The following is a 23,425-nucleotide window of genomic DNA, read 5'->3' as shown; positions in this document are numbered from 1 at the left end:
CCTCGAGGCACTTAGCCCTGCCTCTTGCATGTGGTGCATTTCCTCAGTTTGGGCAGACTAGCATTTTCTCAGTTCCTGACTGCCATTGTGTCGGCACCTCGGCCAGTGAGCTCCTCAGATCAGAACAGTTTTCTGTTACGAAAAAAGTAAAAGATTAGTTTTCAACATGTAATGACTTTGTACTGGACCTGACAATTCTTATTCTACATCCCTTAACTTTGACGTAAAGAAAGGAAGCTTTATTCAGTTATGACTTTGCACTGGACTTGGACTTTGAACATACACTTGAGTATTTTAAATCCTTTATTCCCCAATCCCATTACGGAGAAGAAAAAGAACTTTAAATGCTGTGTTCTCTGTAACGCTAAACTCTCGTAAGCGGACGATCATGACTGGTGTTTACTTTGCTTGGGAAAGGAACACAACACCGCCACTTGTAAAATTTGTTTTAACTTTCTCTCACCAAATGAGAAAGAATTTAAAAAAAAAATTCTCAACTTAATTAGAATAAAATCTACAGTGCAGAAAAAAATTAATCCTAACACAAACAGCAAAACATCACACGACAAATCCTGATTCATCAATCCATCCACATTCTAATATTATCTGGGGTAAGAAGACAACCATAATTCTCCCAATTGGTATAAAGAATGAAATCTGACCATATTACTTAAAAAGAGTTATTTGCGGTCTTGTTTGCACAGAACCGAATAATATGGGTTAACTTTTCTGAGACTGCAATATGCCATAGATGCTTATACCAGATATCCATCGACATGGTTTGATTTTTCCACTGCTTGGCTATAGTTAACCTGGCAACAGTGACCATAAACACCGTTAATTTTTTTGATGATACATCTGTATTGACACCAGAAAATATATTTACTAACACAAGCTGGGGGCATAATTCTATTATCTGATTTGTGATCTTGCTCAGCTCCATAAATACTTCTCACCAAAAGTGTAAGACCTTGGGACAGGTCCACAAAAAATAAAAATAGGCTCCCTTTATCCCACAACTACTCCAGCAAGGCGGGGAACAGTCTTTATGAATGTGTGCTAATTTTACTGGGGTCAGGTACCACTGATGAAAAACTTTGAGAAAGTTCTCCTTAATTTGGGCCAAAGAGGAAGTAACTGGCTTGCATTTCCAAATGTTCAACCACTCCTGGTCTTTGATTTCCTGTTGGAAGTCATTTTCCCAAGATGCTTTGAGGCCAGGTAGAGGGCTATATGTGTGGTTTGTAATCAGCTCATATAATTTTGAAACCACACCTTTAAGGGAACCTGAGGTTCCCAAAAGCAGTACAAATTTTGTTAATTGTCTGTTGGCTTGAGCTGTTATTTCTGGCGTGGATATAAAGGATCTGCACTGTAAAACTCATGTATCCATGTACAATGCAGAGGACCCAGAATTTCCCCTATAGCCTCTGGGTCGGTAGGGTTTCCATGCTGATAAGGTTACTCAATCTGGCAACTTCCAGATCAGTAGACTCCAACAGTCAAGGAGATGTGAACAATCCAACAAATTTAGGGTGGCAAAAAATTGGAATAAGAGATGAATAAGGGGGTGCCAAACACTTATACCATTTCCCCAACTCTTACAAGTGGCACTCAGAAAAGGGTTGTCTGCTGTTTTAAACTTGGTAATCCAATCTAGTATTAAAGGTAAACTTTTAACTCTATAAGCGTTAAAAAAGATCAGCCACTTCCTTCTTAACCCAAGAGTTCATTCAGGGGCGGAGCCACCATTGGGCGAACGGGTTCAAAGAACCCAGGCCATCAATGGGGAAAGGCCGCCAAGCCGTGTGGCTCAGGCTCCATAAGAGCCCAGAGTGAACTCCCTCATCCCATGCCTGGGCCACCAAGAGCCCGGGCGAACTCTTCACCAATTATTTCAGGCAGCGTTGGCTGCCTGATAGGACGTTTCCCCCTTTCTCTCCCTCCAGAGGGAGAGGGAGGGGGAAAGAGAGGGAGAGGAAGGGAGAAATGTTCTATTGGGCAGTCGGAGCTGCCTTAAATAATTGGCGAAGAGTTCACCCGGTCTCTCGGTGGCCCAGGCGTGGGAGGGGGGAGGCTCTCGGTGGCCCGGGTGTGGGAAGGGGGAGTTTGTTCTGGGCTCCTCCAGAGCCTGAGCCACACCCCTGTGTGCGTGACGTCACGTGCACGGCTGTATTGGAGGGGGCCACTGTGCGGGGCTGGACGCAGGCCGCCGCTCAGCTGGCGCCGCGTCTGAGTTCATTACAACTTCAGTAAGCATTCGTAAAATGTTTCATAGGTGGAAAGTCTCGTAATAGGCAGGTAAGCATGGGATTCCTATTCTACCATTAGCTGTTTTTGTGTAAAGAGTGCTATATCTAAGCCTTGGTTTTTTGTTAGTATGAATAAAAGAGATAAAAATTGTTTGCCATTTCTGCAGAGTGTTGGCAGATATAGTAACTGGTAAAACCCAAAACAAAAACAATAGTTTGGGAAGTAAATACATTTTAAGTGCTGCTACCCGCCCCAGCCAGGAGAGGTTAATCCCTTTCCACTTCCAAATCTTTCTTTTGATAGGTTTTAAAACTGGAGTTGAAATTCAGTTTTTTGATATTTGTAAGATTCTTGAAAATGTACACTCCCAAGTATTCTATCTTTTTGGAGACTTTAGTGATGCCCAAAGAGTTAATTATGCCCTTTTGAGACTTGGTACTGATCCCAGTACACAAGATTTCTGATTTAGAAAGATTTATTTTTAAACCTTGAACATGTATAAGGTTAGTATGGCCGAGGAGAGGCTTTTCAGCCTTTCCATACAGCGAGCTGACTTTAGACACCACAACCTGCAAGTCCACAAGACTGGAGGGCAGCCAGAGAATATGTGATCACACAAGGCTTATTTCATGAGGGGGACGGCGGAGATGCAGTGTACCCTGTGTTCCCCAGAACTTCCTCCAGACTACCAGGACTATAAACTTTGAAAAACTCAGCACCAACTCTCAACATCGATGGTCCTTGCAGGCACTCAAGTTACTCCTCTTCTGGAGCTACCTGCTCCAATTGCACCATTGGTCTCGATGTCGACTTAAGTCACCCCATTGCTGATGCTGACTTCAATTCTGACTTCGATATCGACTCAGGTTACCCCCCCCCCCCAATCTTTGACACGAGGCTGGAGCTTCCTATCTTAGTGTCTTGGACCTCCACACAGACCACAGAGATACCTCAACCACAAAAGAGTTGTCCAACTCAGACAACTGAACATGACATGACTTCTTCCTCCACCCAAACGGTGTCTAAGATGAAGGTCCCTGCCCTTTCTGGTCCTCAGACCATTATACTAATGGAGGACTATGAATCTGATTCTTCCACTTCTTCGACTTCAAGTTCATCTGATTGTCCTGATGAACCGCCTCTCAAGGTGGTATCCAGTGATAACGTTTCTCCAAATGAAGAGATGCGTTTGTACCACTGACATCTCTGAGATGGCATTGGTACTTGGCCTGGAATTAAAAAAGCAAATTCTGGACATAGAGGATCTCGTTTACAAGTTCCTCAGTTCCACAGCTTTGACCCAGCTGGTTCATCTACCCATGCTGCTGGTTATATTCACAGTGGCCAAATCTGCATTGCAAACCCTGCGTACCTCTGCTCCGACCTCTAAGCATCTGGAGAATTTATATAGGATACAGGAGAATGAAGATGATTTCCTTCTTAAGCATCCCTCCCCCAAGACAATTGTGGTGGATTGTGCATCCTCCTCCAAATCTGGGAGATGACACACTACCCCAGGGGACAAATTGAGATTCAAGTTGGACGTCTTAGGATGAAACATTTTATTCTGGCGGTAAAAATAGCTAATTATATGACCTCCTTTGCCAAATATACGCATTCCCTCTGGAATGATCTCTTCCAGGAACAAGCTGACTTTTCACTGGAGAAGTTCTTGGCAAAGTTTAATGACATCCATACTAAAGTGACACTCCTCACTCGTCAACAGTTGGCTAATGCCAAACACTTGGTAGAGATGGAGTCTCGAACCCTGGCTGGTGCTGTTGCTCTGAGGAGGCATGCCTGGCTAAACTGTGCCATGCTGTGGCCCTACATGAGGTACAGAAGAGAAAATTTACTAATCAATGGGAAGAGTCTTTACTGTAAGACAACGGATGCCACAATGGGGAATCCATTAAAAAGTCAGCGGCAAAAACGTTTTTGGCCCCTCCCCAATCATTCACACCTAAGTGCCACCAATATGGCCTACGGCAGTATTCATATAAACAAATGGACAAGAGAGACTTCCGCAAACCTTACCAACATTTAAAAAAACAAACCACCTTTCAACCATTAGAATGTCCTGCCATTTGGACTGGCAACAGCACCCCGTGTATTTACAAAGTGCATGGCCGTAGTAATGACTCACCTGCAGGCGCAAGGCATAATCATTTTTCCATACCTGGATTACTGGCTTTTGACAGGAAGGCAAAGAACTGAGTTTAGGTTTGTAAGTCTCAACAGTCCTGCGTTTACTCAAGGATCTGGGCATTCAGGTCAGCTGGTTGAAGTCCAGGCTAGAGCCAGCCAAACTCATAGACTACATAGGGGCAGCCCTTGATGCACGACTGCAACATGCATTTCTGCCCGAGGAGCACTTCCCCCGCATCAAGGCACTGGTGGTTTTGTTCATGGGGCAGCCCAGACAAAAAGCCCACGAAGTACAAAAACTACTAGGACTCATGGCATCATGCAACTCCACTGTGCACTTCACCAAACTATGTCTCTGATGTTTCCAACTTTGGTTTCTCTCTGGTTTTTGTCAGAATGTGGACAGTGTACAGATGCTGCTAACAATTCCATCGATCCTGGTGTCCCTACAGTGGTGGGCAAAATGGACCAATCTGCTGTCCACAGTCCCCTTCCAGGGACCCCAGCCTTCAGTATGGCTGACGATAGATGCATCCTTACGGGGCTGGGAAACCCATTGTGGGGATCTTTGAGCTCAAGGCCTGTGGTCTCTTAGCCAATGCCAGATGCACATCAATTTCTTGGACCTCCTGGTAGTGTTTCAGGCTCTCAGATCCTTTCAGCCATCCCTGACAGGCAAGCACATCCAAGCCAGCCTGGACAATACCACAGTGATGGCCTACTTAAACCATCAAGGAGGAACAGTCTCCCGTTCCCTTTGCATGCTCACTCTGCAAATTTGGAACTGGGCCATTCCACGGCAAATAGACCTGGTCATGATTCACATCAAAGGGGTAGAAAACACCCTGGCAGACCACCTCAGCAGGTCCTCACTTTATCTGCAGCAACATGAATGTGAAGTCAACCTCCAGTACTTCCGTCTGTTCCATGCCTGGGGTACACCAGAAATTGACCTGTTTGCCTCACCGGCAAACAGGAAGTGCCCCCAGTACTGCCCGAGGGTGGGCATTGGCCACAGCTCCAGAAGGGATGCTTTCCAGTTTTCCTGGGGTCAACTGTTTCTATACATTTTTCCACCCTAACCTCTGTTGAACAGGGTACTAGCAAAAATCCTTCAGGAGTCTGCAGACTGCATCTTGGTTGCACCATGGTTGCACCCTGGTTGCACCCTGGCAACCATGGTTTCACCCTGGTTTCAACCATGGTTTCACCATGCCTGGTTGCACCCTGGCATGGTTGCACCCTGGCAACCATGGTTTCAACTGGCACTCAGACTGTTGAAGCGTCACCACAGGTGTCTGCCCCAATGCGAGGATCTTATTCTACAAGAAAGCGGAAGGCTACACCACCCTGACCTAAAAACTCTAAACTTGACTGTATGGAGGATAAGCTCTTGCCTAACATCCCCCTTCAAGACTGAAATCAATCTACTCATGTAAACTACAATCGCAAGTGGAAGCAGTTCAGACTTTATGCTCAGGAACATGGTTTCCTGCCTTGTGCTGCTTCTTCTAGAAAAGTCTTGCTCTACCTCACATCTCTGAAGCAGAGTAACCTGGCCAGTGTCTCCATCAAAGCTCACCTGGCTGCTATATCTGCTCGCCATCCTAGATGGGACAGGAAAACCATCTTCTCTCATCCGGACTTGAAGCAATTCCTTTAGGGGTTAAACAAGCTTTACCCTCCTATCCAGTGGTCCATTGATCAAAGGAGCCTATCCCTTGTCCTTTCAGCCCCGATGGAACCTCCATTCAAACCCATGGCTACGGCACTTTTGGTGACTCTCAAGATGGCTTTTTTGTTAGCCATAACATCAGCTTGTCGTGTCAGCGAGCTAAATGCACTACGTATAGATGTCCCCTGTGCAAAGTTCCATGAGGACCAAGTGGTGCTTTGCATGGACCTCGAATTCAGGCCCAAAGTGGTCACTGACTTCCACATTAGTAGCGACATCATCTCAACTGCTTTCTTCCAGAATCCCACGACGCCTCTTGAGCGCTCACTGCATTCCCTGGATGTGAGACGTGCTCTCCTCTTCTACTTGAAACTGACCGAGCCCTATAGAAAGACAAATCGGCTTTTTGTGAGTAACGTAAAAGGTTGCCAAATATCAAGACAGAGACTCTCACACTGGATCATGGATTTGATTTTTTTGGCTTACAAGCACCAAAAAGTGGGCCCTCCTAAGACTATACGGGCCCACTCTACTAGGGCTTATGCTACTTCTGCTGCCAATATGGCAGAAATCAGGCTCATAGACATCTGCACTGCAGCTACCTGGTCCTCTGAACATACCTTTGTCAAGCATTACGTCTTGGACCTTCTCTCTGCAGCTCAGGCCAACTTCGGGAGGGGTGTTCTGAAGAGGGTCTTACTTTAGTATACTACGCCCACCTCTAGACTGACAGCTCGTTAGCCTCCTATTCTTATGGCTGCAGTGGTTCACGATCCAGGTAAATGGGTTGCTCACTTGTAACCAATGATCTGGTAGTGATCCGTTGCAGTCATAAGACCCTCCCACCGACCCCACTACAGTATGCAAAGTATCAACATGTATGTTTGCAGAGTAAAAAAAGACACTACTTACCTTGTGGAAATGTATACTGCTGCCATACAATGTTTGGATTCCAATGTTGGTCCTTCAGGAACTGAGGAGAAAATGCTAGCCTGTCCAAACTGAGGAAATGCACCACGTGCAAGGGTTGGGGCTAAGCGCGTCGAGGAGCTAGCCAATTCTGCCCAAATGGTCCCATGCAGGCACAGAACTCATTCTTATGACTCCCAACAGATCACTACCAGATCATTGGTTACAGGTGAGCAAACGTTTTTTCTACTCATGTGGGCTGTACAGGGTTTCTTCACCTTAAAACCCTCCTGACACCTCTGGCCAAATTTAATGATCATGGTTAAAGAGTTAATGAGAATTTCCAGCCAATCCCATTTAAATTACTTCAGTTAACAAGCTTTATGGGAGCATACTGGGCTGGCTGATCATGGTTAGCTCTTTAACCACAATCATTCTGGTTGTGAGAATGTGGCCTCTGTCCCTTTTGTACAACTCTGCTGTCATCAATCTCATTATACTTAATATTAAATCACCTTTGTGTCTCACCCCTCCTGCCCAGGTTGTGTGAATTTGCCACAGAGGCAGAGAAGATCAGAGCTTGAGATCTAAGTATAGCTCAGGATTAAATGCTACTTATTTGTAGCAACAATAGCTCCCAGCCATTGCACATTAATGCTTGTACTGCTACAAATATTGTCTTAATACAGCCCTTTGCAGATCATAGTACACTTTTCACTAGTACGATGCAAGAACTCATATGAAAGACTCGTGTCTTATCTCTCCAATAGACAGATAACTTTTTCTCTAGAAATGAGTCTCAGTGTTTGGTGCAGCCATTACAAAAGGTTTGTAAGTTGACTTCATATCCTAATTTGCAAGTTAAGCATATTTCATCAAAATGTAATCAATAAACTGCATTGGTTGATGTGGTACTTCACCTTCGTACCCACGCTGGATAGGATATTACAAAGTGTGTAAGTGTGTACACATGTAGTAATTTACAACTACCCAGTGTAGACACAAATATCACACCAACGGATGCAGTTTATTTCTATAAAGTTTGTAACAATATAAATTTGAACAAACATGCAATGAGCTGAGACAGCACATAATAATGGACAAGTTACTTCTTACAGTCGCCCTCAGGACAGATGCTTCCCTGTTCTTGCAACAGACAGCAGTTGAAGGGTACAGACCGTTAGGATATAGCCTCAGTCAGGGCCCTAGGATTGGCTAAGAAGGAACTATATTTACTAAGAAATGAAGTCAAGACACAAATCATACAGTCAATACTATTCTGATACCAGTAAGAACTGTGGGCAAGTTGCAAACCTGGATTAATTCCAGAAGCTAGCAGGCCACAGACACACATGCTAAAAAGCATGAAAAAAGCTAGAGCTACCAATGAAGAACAGAGCAGGATTCATGATGAATACCAACAAGCAAGGCAGTGAGGCACAGGGCTGCTTGAGTGCAAGACTGATTGTAGACTTATTCCTGGTCAAGAACTGAATTTTTTCTCATGTTAGCAGTTCCATCACATCCGCTGCCAACCATGAATGAATGAATCTTTATTACGGTCAATGACCCATAACAAAAGCAAGACAATATAACTTGTTTTGCAAAATATAGAAAAGGGGGGAAAGATTAGTGAACCAATCATCCTAATAGCATTTACTCAAACAATTTAGATCTAATCTTGACTGCTGCTACACAAAATTTGCCAACCATGTTAGTGCCTTATTACCACACTCCTCTAAGTTCAGGCCTTCATAAATTTTCTTTGGATCTAGAAGCCAGTGCAAAAATTTAGGAGCCAAACAATGGACATTTGACAAAATTATTGGGCTTAGTGATTGTCATTGTGAAAGGGGGAGATTAAGTGGGCTTCTCTCTATCTCATTTATAAGTAACATACTTAGAAGAGAAATAAGGCTGCCTGGGGCAGATAAAGATTTGTTCTTTACAGATTAAAAAAAAAATAGCTACCCCTGAATATCCTAGTCTTAGTTTGATTGCCATGGTTAAATTTCTAGGTGTCATGGTTCCTTGGTGCCCGGGATTTGTCAAGCCCTGTGTTATTGCATTATTATTTAGGATACAACATACCAACTGTGGTAGAAATAAAACACAATAAGAACATAAGAACAGCCCTGCTGGATCAGGCCCAAGGCCCATCTAGTCTGGCATCCTGTTTCACAATGAATCATGTTAGTTTGCCATTGCAGATAAATTCTTAAGTACAAACATTTATGACTACTAGGTGCAAAAATTCAGGCATCTTGAATTTATAACTACTGTAGTTAGCTATTAATAAGGAAAACCTAGAGATTTATTTTCCTAATAGATGTGCAATTAACTAGAAAATTCTGTACACAGTGAGGGTTCAAGCACTTTAAAAACATTTTTATGTGTTAACACTGGCAATTTCTGTTTTCTGCAGTGCTGGAAAGCTGTCAATTACCAAAGCTCTTGATTTAACTTTATACCTAAACCATGAATCTGAAATTGCTCCCGTGTTTCAAGGATTGAATGAACTAATCCCTTTGTACAAACTGTTGGAGAAGAGGGACATGAATGACACAGCAAATGAGTTAAAGGTAAAATGTAGTCGCGCCAAATCTGAATAATAACCAATAGTACTTGCAGACTGTCAGATTACATGTTTTGGGTATTAGCAATAAACCAGTTACATTTTTCTCACAAGTTATCCTTTTAACTTGATAACTGCAGGACTAAGCAATAAGTAGGGAGTATATTCCTTACTGTATATAGAGCCACTTCGTAGATTCTAGAAGAGGTGTTTAGGATCACAGCAAAAATGTCCAGGTGGGGAAAATGGTACCCTTTCCCCAAGTAGCCTTAATTAATCCGTTGGCTGGTTAAGGGTTAATAATCAGAAGGCCCATCCAGCTAAGACAGAGGTGTTATTTGTGAATAGTATATTAACTCAGAGCCATGGTATTCAACATGCTCTTGATGGGGTTGCACTCTACCTTAAGGACCAGGTCCACATCTTGGTGTTGATAGATCCATGTTGCTGCTGAATACTTATATGTCATCTGTAGCTCACAGTGACTGACATCCTGACTAACAAAGAATGTGTGTAAGCAGGATATGTGGGCACACAGCAGTACCCCTTGCGCAAATTCCCTGACTTCTGCTATTGTGCAAGATCGCTAAGAGTGCTCTTCACACTCTAGGATCACTTAGTAAGACTGGATACACATCCAGACCGTGTGCTGTGGACTCTTAGCATACTTGAGCAACAGCATGAATGCAGACAAGGAGAGTTGCATGAAGGGTGCTGCTGGGGGTTCACACTTCCAATTTCATGCATGCTTTGTCAATCAGGATATCAGCCACTGCCTTTTACCAGGTTCGGCTAAGGTGTGCACACACAGAAGGCAGCCTGACAGTGTTGCACAAGAACACTCTTGTGTACATACAACAGCCCGCATGCAGTTGCGCAGTTCTGCTCTCATTGTGTCCCCAGTGAATGGGGAAAACTCTGGCAGTACTGCTTGTTCAACTGCTAATTCTGAACAGCATCAGGGCTGCTATATGGATCTGCAGCAGCCTCGGGGTACGTACCAGTGACAGAACACTGCACATTATACCAGCCAGTTACTATAGATAAAAGTTATAAAACCTGGAGCTTCCAGTTATTGTAGTCTCTGTAATAATCCCTCCCCATGAAGGATGGGACCATGGATCCCTCTGTGTAGAGTACATCAATGTAATTGCTGGGATTCTGATAGGTAGAAATGAAGCTGCACTGAAGCAATTGGATTCTGTGTGAGTGCACACGCCATAGTCAGAATTTTAGATGATCACACACAATGCTTACTTAAATCATTTGTGCCTTCATTTGTTTTTCATTCTGAGTTGTATAGCTTCCTTGAACCATAGCAGCACACATTTGTTTTCAGAGGAACAAACCTGAACTTATTTTACTTCATGTCAGTCATAACTTTAATGTTGTAACCACAGGTTATAACAAAGAAAATGAACAAGTACATACCACAATCACCATATATCACAAAAATAATCATCCTAATGAAACATAAGATCTGGACCATGATCTGTTGCACTCATTAGAGTGGGTACTGCGCCTGCGTGGGACCATTCAGGCAGAATTGACTAGCTTCTCGAAGCTTAGCCCCACCCCCTGCACATGGTACACTTCATTGGTTTGGGCAGACTAGTGTTTATCACCTCAGTTCCTTTCTGACCGCCATTTTGTCGGTCAGTTAGCTCCTTGGACAGTTAGCTCCTCAATTTGGAACATTTTCTGTGGAAAAAGAGAACAAATACTTTGAATTAATTCTCTAACTTGGACTGGACTTCACAATTCTTTAAACGCTTAGAAAAGAAAAAAAGAAAAAAAACCCGGACGGATATTTCAGTGACAACTTTGGACAGTAGGACGGACTAAGATGGCTCTGACTTGGAACGAACTCCTAGGGATGGCACTTGAGTATCCCTGAGTTTATTCTTTTCTTCCCTATTGTTATGGATAAAAAGAAAACTTTTAAGTGCTGTCTCCGCTGTAATGCCAAACTTCCCTCAGCGGACGACCACGAGCTCTGTCTCCTTTTTCTAGGTGAAGAGCATAACACTTATACATGTAAGATTTGAACACCTATACGTAAGATCTATACGTGTAAGATTTGCCTGACATTTCCCCACCAGACGAGGAAAAATAGAGCTCTACCCCTTTGAGTCGCACTCTACAATGATGCCGATGCCCCAGTCGCCCAGTTTCTGTCAGTTTCCCAAAGGTTTCCCGAAGGTAGACAGCACTCACAAACTGCTGACAGTTCCTTACCCAAACTTGCTTTCCATCCAATGGTGGGTGAAGAGAATCAACTTGCTGTCAGGGGTACCCTTTCAGGTGCCTCAGCCGACTGCCTGGGTCTTGATGGATTCTTCACTACAGGGCTGAGGAGCCCACTGCGAGGATCTATGAGCACTGGGGCGATGCTCTCCATACCAACGTCAACTGCACACAAACCTTTTAGAGCTCCTAGCAATTTTTCAAATTCTAAAGTCCTTCCAGCCATCCCTGATGGGCAAAGTGGTCCAAATCAGTCTAGACAACACCATGGCAATTGCCAAGGCGGGACAGTATCCTGCTCCTTTTGTCTTCTAAGCCTGCAAGTTTGGAACTGGGCCATAGCACAACAAATTATATTGACTGCCATTCGCATCAAAGGTGTAGAGAACACCTTAGCAGATGAACTCAGCAGGTCGCACCTCTACCAACAACAACATGAATGGGAGGTCAATCTGAAATACCTTCATGTTCTGTTCAGAGCCTTGGGACCCCAGAGATCAACCTATTTGTGACATCCACAAGCACGAAGTGCTCCCAGTATTGCTCAAGAGCCAGCATCGGCCACAACTCCATGGGGATATCTTCCAGTACAGCTGGGGTCAGAGATTTCTATATATCCCCCCCCCCTTGCCCTCTGTTGAGCAGGGTACTCTCAAAGATCCTGCAAGAATCTGCAAATTGCATATTGATTTCTCCATGGTGACCACGACAGCCATGGTTTCAGCAAGCACTCAGACGGTCGAAGGGTTGCCACAGACAGCTACCTCAACACGAAGATCTATTAACACCATCCCGACCTGAAAACACTGAGCCTGACTGCCTGGAGGACAGGCTGTTGAACGATATCCTTCTGAATGACAAGAAAAAGTTGACTTATGTTAACTACAACAGCAAATGCAAGTGTTTCAGGATGTATGCACAGATTTCCTGCCTCATGCTGCATTCATTCAACAAGAATTGCTATATCTCATGCACCTGAAGCAGCAGAATTTGGCTACTGTTTCCTTTAAAGTCCATCTGGTGGCCATTTCTGCCTGCCATCCTGGATGGGATGTAAAGACAGTTTTCTCGCATCTGGAGTCCAAGATATTCATGAAAGGCTTGAAAAGCTCTACCCACTTGTTTGGTGACTCACTGAACAATGGAGCCTGTCCCTTGTTCTCTCAGCTCTAACAGAACCTCCCTTTGAGTCCATGGCTACAGCTCAACCTAAACTTGTGACACGGAAGACGGCCTTTCTATTAGCCATTACATGAGCTCAGAGGGTGAGTGAACTTAATGCCCTGTGCATTGATGCCCCCCCCCCATATGAAGTTCCATCAAGATTGAGTGGTGCTTCGCCTGGACCCAGAATTTAGGCCTAAAGTTGTTAGAGACTTTTATATCAACAATGATATCGTATGGCCTACCTTCTTCCAGAATCTCACGACAGCTCTGGAGCAGTCATTGCACTCCCTGGATGTCTGGCGTGTGCTCCTGTTCTATCTGCAATTGACCAAGCCCTATAGGAAGACGAAATGCCTCTTTGTGGGTTACAAGGGCAAAGTAAAAGGTTGTGACATTTCAAGACAAAGATTTTCACACTGGATTGTGGAATTGATTTTCCTGGCATACAAGCACCAAAAAGTGGAGCCCCCAAAGACCATATGGTGTCACTTTACTTCTGCTGCCCATATGGCTGGCATTAAACTCGGAAACATCGGCGCAGCAGCAACTTGGTCCTCTGTGTATACATTTGTTAAGCACTATTCTTTGGATCATCACTCTGCAGCACAGGCCAATTTCGGGAGGGGTGTGCTGAAAAGGGTTTTACCTTAGCATACTACACCCACCTCCAGACTACCAGCTCATTAGTCACCCACTCTTATGAGTGCAGTGGATCACGATTGAGATAAACAGGTTGTTCACCTGTAACTATTGATCTGGAAGTGAACCATTGCAGTCATAAGACCTTCCCACTGGCCCTGGTGCAGTATGCGAAATGACAATACATATATTTTGAAGAGCTAGTTAATTCTGCCCGAATGGTCCCACACAGGCGCAGTACCCATTCTTATAACTGAAACGGATCACTTCCAGATCAATAGTTATAGGTGAGCAACCTGTTTCTATAGTTTAGGACAATGCCTTCTGCTGGTAAATATTTTCCTTGTTTTCATAGATAAGGCAGCAAAAATAGCAACCTGGGGGGTAACGTAAGGGAATACATTTGCCAAAAGAAATATCAAAGATTTCATAACTGAACCTCTAAAGTTGTTAATAATCTGTGTTTTACTTCATGCTTTTTGGGAAAATGACAATAGCGACATGTTTTGTGACTGATTTGTAGATATTTAATGCTGATTTAAATGGCTGATGTCACATTTACTGAGCTTAGCTGATACTGTTTGTTAAATCATTCTAGGAATACATCGTTAATCTATTTAAAAACGCAATTGACAAACAGACTTGGGATGATAAAGGGACAGTATCTGAGCGACTGCTTCGTAGCTCTCTTCTCACATTTGCATGTGTGCGCAAGTACCAACCATGTGTGGACAAAGCAAAAGAATATTTTATGAAATGGAAAAACTCCAATGGAACGCTACAGTATGTATTTTATAAGGAGTATTGCATCTCGTCCCTTCACAGAAAAAAGCATGCAAGTGTAGTGCCATAGAGTATGTATCCCACATATGGCAGGAAACACAGAGACAGGCAGCACCATGTTGTGACTGCTTTCTCCAGTTTGAGACATGAGAACCTTGAACTCTCCCACTACTTGGCTTTCGGAAGCCTAATAGGGACAAGGAGACTAATATAATAGGGGGTTTCAGATGTTTATATGCATTGGTGGAGATTAGGAGCAAACATTTCTGAATCTTGATGTTAGGGGCCAGAAGTAGGGAAATACATGAACCATGATATGTGCACTGGTTTGAATATGAACCAGTTCATGAATCGGAGAAATGGTTTGGTTGACTCACAAACCAGTTCAGCAGTTCGAGTGTGGCACAGGGTGTGTGGCAAGTGGCTCCTTTAAAGTTGAGTTGCTTCCTGCTGCAGTGGCTCTCCCTCCAGCAACCCATGCACATGGCGTGCATGGAAGCCATTTGCATGGTCAGCAACACCAATGCTGACCATGAAAATGGCTTCTGCGAATGGCATGTGCAAGTTCCATGCATGGGTTGATGGGAGGAGCACTGCCGCAGCAGGCAGCTGCATGGAGCGGTGGGCACACAGGTAAGGACCTGTGCTACTCAATTTCAAAGGTGTCGCTTGCTGCTGCCCCCCAGAACCCTGCTGCTCTTGTACCACCAGCTGAACTGGTTTGTGGGTCAGCCAAACCATGAACCGGTGCATATTTGAACTGCAGTTCATGCACATCCCTAGTCAGAGGTATGCATACATCGGTCATCATCATAAGCTAATAACTGGAGTCAAAGTTGAGGATCAATCTATTGTAGGCTGTGAGAGAAACAGATCCAAACCTTTCCCAATCAAGACTTGCACAAAAACAGAATGTGATGACCTAGAAGCTCTGGAAAGTCCACATTTCCATAAGGAGGCACAAGTCACATTCTGAAGAAACTGACTACTTAGGAACAGCTGTACACTACACTTCCCTTTAGTACTACATATCAGAACAAAGTTAAGATTAACGTGCTGGCCACTTAGGGCAGGAATTGTTGCTTTTTGGTATCTAAATATACTAAAATGTATGCTCTAATTATGTAATGTAGTTTGCAGCTGGATCCAGAAATAGATGTCAGAATGTAACTCAAGACTCAATTTGTTGCAGTTTGCCCAATGATGTTAAACTTGCGGTATATGCTGTTGGAATTCAAAGAGATGAAGGCTGGGACTTCGTTTTCAGCAAATACAATTTACCTGAATTCAGCACAGAAAAGGGTCAGATTGAATTAGTTCTCAGTCTGACCCCAAATAAAAACAAACTGCAGTGGTAAGTATTCTTGAAATAATGTTAGTGACTAAGTTTTATATTAGAGATTGAAAAATTAAGGTTATATCCAGCCGTATTATGCTTTTTTTGGTTAACAGTTGTACTGGAAGGAACTGAACACACAGTAATTGCTCCTATTAACGTGCACTCAGTTGATACACATAGGTGCTGTTCTATACAATGTTTCCCCCATAGTATTGGGGAAGGAAAGACAACTCTAGCTGAGTTGGAGCAAGGCAAGGTAGATCGGATATTGAGATGAGAGGCAAAGGTGAGCAATGGCTGCTGATCTCCAGCTCCAGACCAGCTTATCTTCATTTATACATTTGTGATACCATTTGACTGTGGCTTGCAGTTACTACTTGTCTCCAGTGCCGACTACAAAGAAAGAAAATCTTACCTTTCAGCACAGATTAAAATAAAACTGTTCTGTTTTCTTTAATTAAAAAAAAAATCACTCCCAATTCCAGATCCTCAAGGTCCACCAGGATCCAGCTTTCCTGCCTGATTCCTATTTCCCGTTCTCAGTGTTCCATAGTCTCTATCATATTTGTAAATATGGGAGAGAAACTTTGTCACTGTTTGTGACACAGTAAGATATGACATTTCTTGGGAGGAAAGTTGGAAAAATATCCTTCAAAAAAGACTTCCAAGAAGGATACAAAGTTACCTCAGAATGCCTAAGCCCAACAGTGAATAGTTAGTAAAGATTGGTATGAACCGCATAGCAGTTAAAGGAGTAACTGGATCTGAGTGGAGAACAGTATTAACGCCAGAGACCATAGCCATTGACCTTCATTATCACACTGGAAGGGGAATATTATGAGACTAAACTTGTAAACCTTTTGGCTCAGCCTGGATTTCTGGTTAGTTCGTTCTGAGAGGAGACACATTGCTGACCCACGGCAAATATTTCCGATCTGACAGAGTGCTCCCAACTGTTCTTGTGCAACAGCACACATGGGGGACTGGGGGAGTTGCACAAGGGCTCCCACCATACCCTCTCCAGAGACCCACACTTCATTTGGATGTCAACCATTTCATTTGAAGTTTTTTTCTTTTCATTTTGACATCTTGGGATTTGTTTTTGTTTGTAGGTTAATGGATCAAGGGTTGCAAGGTGACATAATAAAAACACAAAATCTTCCATATATTGTTACGAGTGTTGGAAGGAACCCTGATGGTTATCTGTTAGCTTGGAATTTCTTGAAGAAGAACTGGCAGAAACTTGTACAAAAGTAGGTGACAATTAAATACTCTTATAGTACTTATATCCTCTTTAAAAATATATATTCACAAAAATTTACTTTATTTTGTTTTTAAGATTTGAACTTGGTTCACATTCCTTAGCGGTAATGATTACTGGACTGACAAATAAATATTCTACAAAGGCACAACTTGCTGAGGTAAGCAAATCTTACAGTGGCTGACATCTAGACTAATTTGCTAGCCACAAATTTGCCATGTGCACAATAAGGGAGGATACATTTTTGCTGATGTTCCCATTGGGGATGTGCAATTTGATTTGCCCATGAATAGATTCAAATCAGGGGCGAATTGATTATTCTACTCCAAATCGAATTGCCCTGACAACAAAAGGCCAGATTTGGAGTAGAATAGAATCACCCCCAATTTGACCCAAATTGATTTGGGTGCCATTTTGATGCCCATTTTGTCGTGAAAATGGGTCTCAAAATTGTGCTTTCTGGGAAAGCTGGTCTACCAACTGGAATCAGCAGGGCAGGTAGACCTGTCCTCCAAGGTGGGCTGACATGCCAAGTCTGGAGCAAAGGGTTGGTCTACCCACCGATCCCAGGTCTTAGACCAGCTCTCCTGGTTTTCCAGGGAGAACTGGTTTACCAATTGGGATAAGTGGGTAGACCAATCCTCCACTCCAGACTTAATGCGTCAGCCTGCCTTGAAGAGCTGGTCTACCCACTGATCCCAATTGGTAGACCAGCTCTCCCCAGAAAGAAGCACCATTTTGAGACCCACTTCCCCTAGAAAAATGGGCCTCAGAATCCTTGGGTCAAATTGGGGGTGATTTGTCAAGACAGTTGGCCAAGGCAGCTGCTTTTGATGACTCAATTTGGGAGTCTGTGATTTGATTCAGCCTTGAATCTGTAGATCTTGATTTGTGCACAAACCTACTCCCTGTGCTTCCTGATAATATATCCCTGAGGATCCCACAATCCTCAGATTTCCAGAAGGCACAGACTACAGAGGGAAGGGGACATCTTCAAAAGTCATGAGCCATCTTTGTGTGCATGTCAGCGACTGGATGTCAGTGTCTATATTACATAAAATCAGGGCGACTTATTTTAAAATAAGCCAAACCAGTTGTAGCTGAGAATATAGACAATATTGAAGGTTCACACTTAGTTTTGTTTCTATAATGTTACAACAGGTACAGATCTCATAAGATAATGACTGTGGTTCATATTCTGTGCAACGTTAGGGTGGCAAAGAGCAGTATGGCTGCAAATACGTTGTCTTGGAACTTAGCCGAGTGTGTGGCCAATCAGGCAAAAACATGGAGGGAGCAATTTTTGGTGCTCTCTTTTCCCTCTAGGATGACACTTTGTTGGGGTTGTAATTTTAATCCCCCAATTAATTAGCAGAGCACTAAAGAAGCTACCCACTCCAGTAACAGTGTTTAGTTGTTGCAGCTATTTAGAGAATACACATGGAGATTCTTGTAGAAATAAATACGAAGCATTTATTGGTGAAGTACACTTAGGGATAGAAAGAACCTAACCCTAATTTATAGAATTACATAATGGATAGGTAGGGAGAGAGAGAGAAATATTTCCATCTGCTCTTTAAGAGGAAAGGAAGGGATTCTGCCTCAGCCCAGGAAATACCTGTAGAGTCATATCAGGGGTCAGAGTAGAGACAGGTAGAACAGTTAGGGAGACCCTTACTCACTGTCTCTACTCCCAGTGCCCCTAATGGTCATTAGGATAGTTGGTGCAAAAGGTCGATGCACTGGAAGTCCATCTCCAACACACTTTGCCTTTAAAAATATTTTCCTGAGGACTGCATGACTCTGAAGGTCATATTTCTGAAGCCTAAATGTATTTCTGGGAGGAGAGCACAGCAAGAATCACACTCCCCTCCCACTACACGCACACTTGCCTGCTCAACAACACTGCAGACTGAGCTCCTGGACAACATCTTTGCCAGCCACACTGCTGTCTGCCACCCTGCTAACACTGCACAGAAGGTTTTTTATTTTATGGCTCAGTCCCCAAACAGCATTTTTGCAGCCACACTGCTCTCTGCTGCTATAACACTGTGCAGGATGGGAGCCAGTAATGGGAGCCAAATGAATCACATAAAATTTGATTGTGTGACCATCTACAGATTGGATGTTTGTAAAACTGGTAACATCGCTAGATTTTTGGGATGTAATCTATCAAATAAGTAATTATGTCCCATAAACAAACAATTTTTGCACTATCCTACTTGTGCTGATATTTTTTTAAAAAATGAAGGAAAAGGAAAGGAAGCACTTTATATATATAGTTGGAACACCCTACTTTTCCTTATGATTCAGTGGCCAAGAATCCCTTATGACAAAATCCAGGGAGCTCAGTATGTGAAGACGACTAGGATATTGTCCCCATGGCTCATTTTTGTGTTTCAAATCCAGTTGTAAATAATGGGAGTAGTGCATGAATTAATTGTGTGTATTTTTAATTCAACAGGTTAAAAACTACTTCAGCTCCCTAGGAAAAAAAAGTTCGGAGCTCCGTGCTGTCCAGCAAGCAATAGAAACCATTGAAGAAAATATCCAGTGGATGGATAAGAACCTTGAAAAAATCCAGAACTGGTTACAGACCAACAGCAAAGTAGAAAACCTAGTTTCAAAACAGGGTTCAAACAAAGAACTTTAAGTTCTGAGAACTTAGGTATGAACAATGCTGCCTACACAGAATCTGAGGTTCTTAGAGCAGTGTGAATAAAAAGTTTTAAAAAATAAATCATTTGATTTTTCTAAACAATTTTTCAGCCATAATAAGTTATGACTGCTGTTACAATGAATTTGAACTTATGAAATGCTGCTTCCCTTTGAAAACAGAACTGTAGGGAAATCATTTTATCTGGGTTAGTACTATCTACACTGACTGGCAGTGGCTTTCCAAGGTGTCAGTTTTTGCTTATCCTATCTGGCAATGCCAAAGACTGGACATGAGGCCTTCTGTATGCAAAGCAGTCACTCTACCACTAAGCTACGGCTCTTTGCCACATTGGATTCAACCCAATATGTTTTTATGGCTACAGCAATCGGTATGCTTGAGAAGCTGGGTTAAAAAAAACAAATTCAAATCAGCCTTTGTGATCTTTGCTATTTGAATCAAGATTTAAATTGCTGAGTCAAATTGCCTTGATTTAAATAGTCTACCCTGTCTTAGAGCAATATTGCTCATTAGTCCCAACAATCAAATGATTTACCATATTCGATGGACATTAGTGACTCTGTGCAGTGGATTACTATGGTCCCTACTTTCATAGATGGGGAACTGAAACTATGTGATAATGACTTACCCAAAGCTTTTAAATGAGAACTTGCTAGAGCTAGGACTGCTCTGAAAAAATTAAATCTGAATTTTTATCTACAAACCTCACCTGGAATGAAAATGGTTCTCTCTTCCATTACACAGGAAGACACAGTTTTAAGAGTCTGAGATAAAGATTTTATCCCCACAGTATTTTAGGTAATTAGGTTTAGTACACAACTTTTTTCCAGGACATACGGAAGTTTTGTGGGGAGGATGTCAGTCATTTTTCTTATAGAGGGGAAGTACTAATTGGGATTCTATTATTAAACTGATGTAATCAAGGATAAAAATTAGTTGAAGAGAACTAAGCCTGGCTGCATGCCAGAAATTTGGGATATAGAAAATCTTAATGTTGGAAAATTTCCCTTATGCAGCATCCTGAGCAAAGATTCCAAGCCATACTTCAGAACAATATTCAACAACAATAAATTCAAAGTATTAGAAGTTACCAAGGAGTGACAATTTTTGTTTCTAAACTGCAAACTGTTTAAAGCATCTCTCTGGTAATTTCTGGTTCAAATATTAAATTTTTTTTAAAAAAATTGTTTAATAGTATTATATTCTAAATATTTTGTAAACCACCTTGAGATTGTTTTGAAGCAACATCATATAAAAATCTAATAAATAAATTTTAGAGGTTTAAAACTCCACATTTCCAGTAATACCATAATGTTTTGTATACTTATATATAAATATTTGACTTAAATTTTTGAAATTGTGTATATAAACCTTTCTAAAATGAAATCCTTGAATTGCTAAAAGCTGTTAAATGTCTTTGATCCTGTCGTTAAAAACAACAACAACAACAACAACAACAGAGATGGATTTCTTTTACTGAAGAACTAGACCAGCTATTCCCAAAGCATTCCAGTATTTTCATTGTAATGGGAAATACTAAGATAAAGCTTAAGAATTCTAAACTGTTCTAAACACCAAGAAGTTAGGCCCCAGTCCAACAACTGTATGTTCAGTAGCCTTGACTGCTGTTTTGGTCAGAGGTGTACACGCATAGTCCCTCACTAGGCCAGGACAAAGGAGATCTATTCAGATTGACTAAATTTTTATAAAAGTATTCCCTAACATCCAACCCTAGTAGTGTGCTGCTACAGTATTCTTCTTGTCCAGAATCAATAGTGTATAATCAAAAACTCAGAAAACATAAATAAAATGAGTCCATTCTAAAAACTTTATTAGTGTGATGCAGAATCTCAATACAGTACAGTATGAACATTACAAATTGTCAAGGATGAAGTATGCAGTCCACTGGGAACATCTCCTATGCTTGCTCTTTTGAACTACATAGAAGCTGTGGCAGACCATGACCATGCTCTTGTGCAACTTGTATTCAGTTCAAAGGGGCTTTCACGGATGATGTTCCTGGCAGACTGTGGCTATCCAAACAATGGTGAGCTAGAGACCAGTTACCTCGGAGCAAATTATGACCATTTTATAAACAAGGAGTATCGTCTTGCTCCACTAGTCAATGGAAATATTTGCTACTCAGTGCAAAGCATATCAGAGTCTGGTACTGAAGCTATAGCCTCTTTCTTGCAGGGAAAACCAAAAAGGACAATAAAACATGGGACATTTTAGCAGGCATTGCATCCAAAGTAACCTACAAAACACCTTCAAATTCAGCTGTACTGTGTACGTATACATTAGAAAGCAGCTGCTGATTGTCACCTGAATTGCTGGGTGACGGGGTATGCCAGTGTAACTTGCAAGAATATATATTTCAGTCAGTGGACTCCTGTGTGTAGTTCTGTCAGCCCAAAAATGAAGCAGATACTGCAAAGCTGCAGCCATTCCAAAGTACCACAATCTTCCTCTGATAGTTCTGATGTACTATTATATCCTTCCTGAAAGCTGCTTCCAGAGGCAGCCTAAGTATACACAGGTGGCAACTGGGGACTCGACAGTCAAAATAAGAATACTGATGGCACAGTTCATATCCAACACTACATTCTCTCTCATCCTTGGCTTCTAATCTGTTCCCATTTTAATTGTAGCAACTGACTATTCACTTCCCCCAGCCATTTTTTCAAAGGAATACCCACAGAGAACCAGCCTAAATAGGTAGAGGATATTCAAAACTCATTGCACTCCAGAATTTCTAAAGCATTCATTATACTAAAAAATGTAGCACAGATTTAAAGAACTCTGCTGAGATTTACAGGCACTATGTGTAGATTATGTGCAAAACTTTTCAGACTTCTTTTTTGGCATTGCTATTAAATCCATAGGAAATATTTCTTACAAATATAAAGCATTTTTCCCTTCCCAAACTGAAGAAAATTACAAAATAAGGACAGTAAAATAAGTGGCTAGAAAAGGTTAGTTCATCCTCAAAAATAGCAAAATATGTTCTGCATGCCAAAATATCCAAACGACCACAATACAAAAACCACCCAGAAAGCAGTCTTGCTTCTGCAGAATAGCCTGCTCAAGTTCAGCTATCCACCAGCAAAATGAAGAATTTTTGCACTAGTAATGAAAAGCCTGAAAAAAGAGAGAACAAAATCAAAGAGAGTAAAATCAAACATAAGCACATTATTATATAGGTGACCTTTCTCCTAAAATAAAATTAACTACTGAGAATAAACTCATAGAAAAGTGGAAATACTCAGGCAGACAAACAAGAACAAGAGACATAGTATCAAATTCAGATGTTTGCAAATTAGGGATGCTCCACATGAATCTCCTTGCCTGTCCATACTGAAAGTTAGGGATGTGCATGAATTGAATTTTTTTATTCGATTTGTGCCCAGATCGAATCACCCCAGTTTCAATTTAGATTTGATTTGATTCAGGCCACTTAAAGGTCTAAGGGGCACCAAATTTGGGTGGTAGGTAGGTCCCCATGGGTGCAGTGGGGCACTTGGTTGATATCCATGATTTTAGTTTTTACTGATTTTCTATATTTCTGCCATAGGAAATAATGGGGATTCGAAGATGCCCTGTCCTAACCCTAACATGGTTCCCCAGCTTTTTTTTTTTTTTTAAAAAGCTAAGCTCCGACCCTTGTAGAAGTAGAGTTATGGAACAAAATGTACAGTCACTATTTTTCAAGTGTTTGGATTCTTTGGTGTATAAGAATTTTTCCACATAAT

The 23,425-nt window shown here is 42.1% G+C and overlaps 2 protein-coding genes across 16 annotated transcripts in view; one reads left to right on the top strand and one right to left on the bottom strand.

Moving 5' to 3' along the window:
• The window catches only part of ERAP1 (endoplasmic reticulum aminopeptidase 1), a 43,020-nt gene extending 22,055 nt beyond the window's left edge, over positions 1 to 20,965 (top strand). For all 6 annotated transcript variants that reach the window (XM_053292469.1, XM_053292467.1, XM_053292470.1 and 3 more), the window contains exons 14-19: positions 9,411 to 9,567; positions 14,212 to 14,396; positions 15,589 to 15,750; positions 16,848 to 16,988; positions 17,075 to 17,156; positions 19,461 to 20,965. In XM_053292469.1, the coding sequence (XP_053148444.1) occupies positions 9,411 to 9,567; positions 14,212 to 14,396; positions 15,589 to 15,750; positions 16,848 to 16,988; positions 17,075 to 17,156; positions 19,461 to 19,649 (916 nt within the window). In that variant the 3' untranslated portion in view covers positions 19,650 to 20,965. The remainder of the gene's footprint in view (positions 1 to 9,410; positions 9,568 to 14,211; positions 14,397 to 15,588; positions 15,751 to 16,847; positions 16,989 to 17,074; positions 17,157 to 19,460) is intronic.
• A 522-nt stretch (positions 20,966 to 21,487) lies between these two features.
• The window catches only part of CAST (calpastatin), a 94,663-nt gene continuing 92,725 nt past the window's right edge, over positions 21,488 to 23,425 (bottom strand). For all 10 annotated transcript variants that reach the window (XM_053292474.1, XM_053292475.1, XM_053292476.1 and 7 more), the window contains one exon: positions 21,488 to 22,814. The gene's annotated coding sequence lies outside the window, so the exon portion shown is untranslated. The remainder of the gene's footprint in view (positions 22,815 to 23,425) is intronic.

Source organism: Hemicordylus capensis, chromosome 2 (genome assembly GCF_027244095.1).
Source record: "Hemicordylus capensis ecotype Gifberg chromosome 2, rHemCap1.1.pri, whole genome shotgun sequence".
NCBI classification, from domain to species: Eukaryota; Metazoa; Chordata; class Lepidosauria; order Squamata; family Cordylidae; genus Hemicordylus; species Hemicordylus capensis.
The sequence above is the reverse complement of the archived record's forward strand: the minus strand, read 5'-3'. Positions and strand labels throughout refer to the sequence as shown.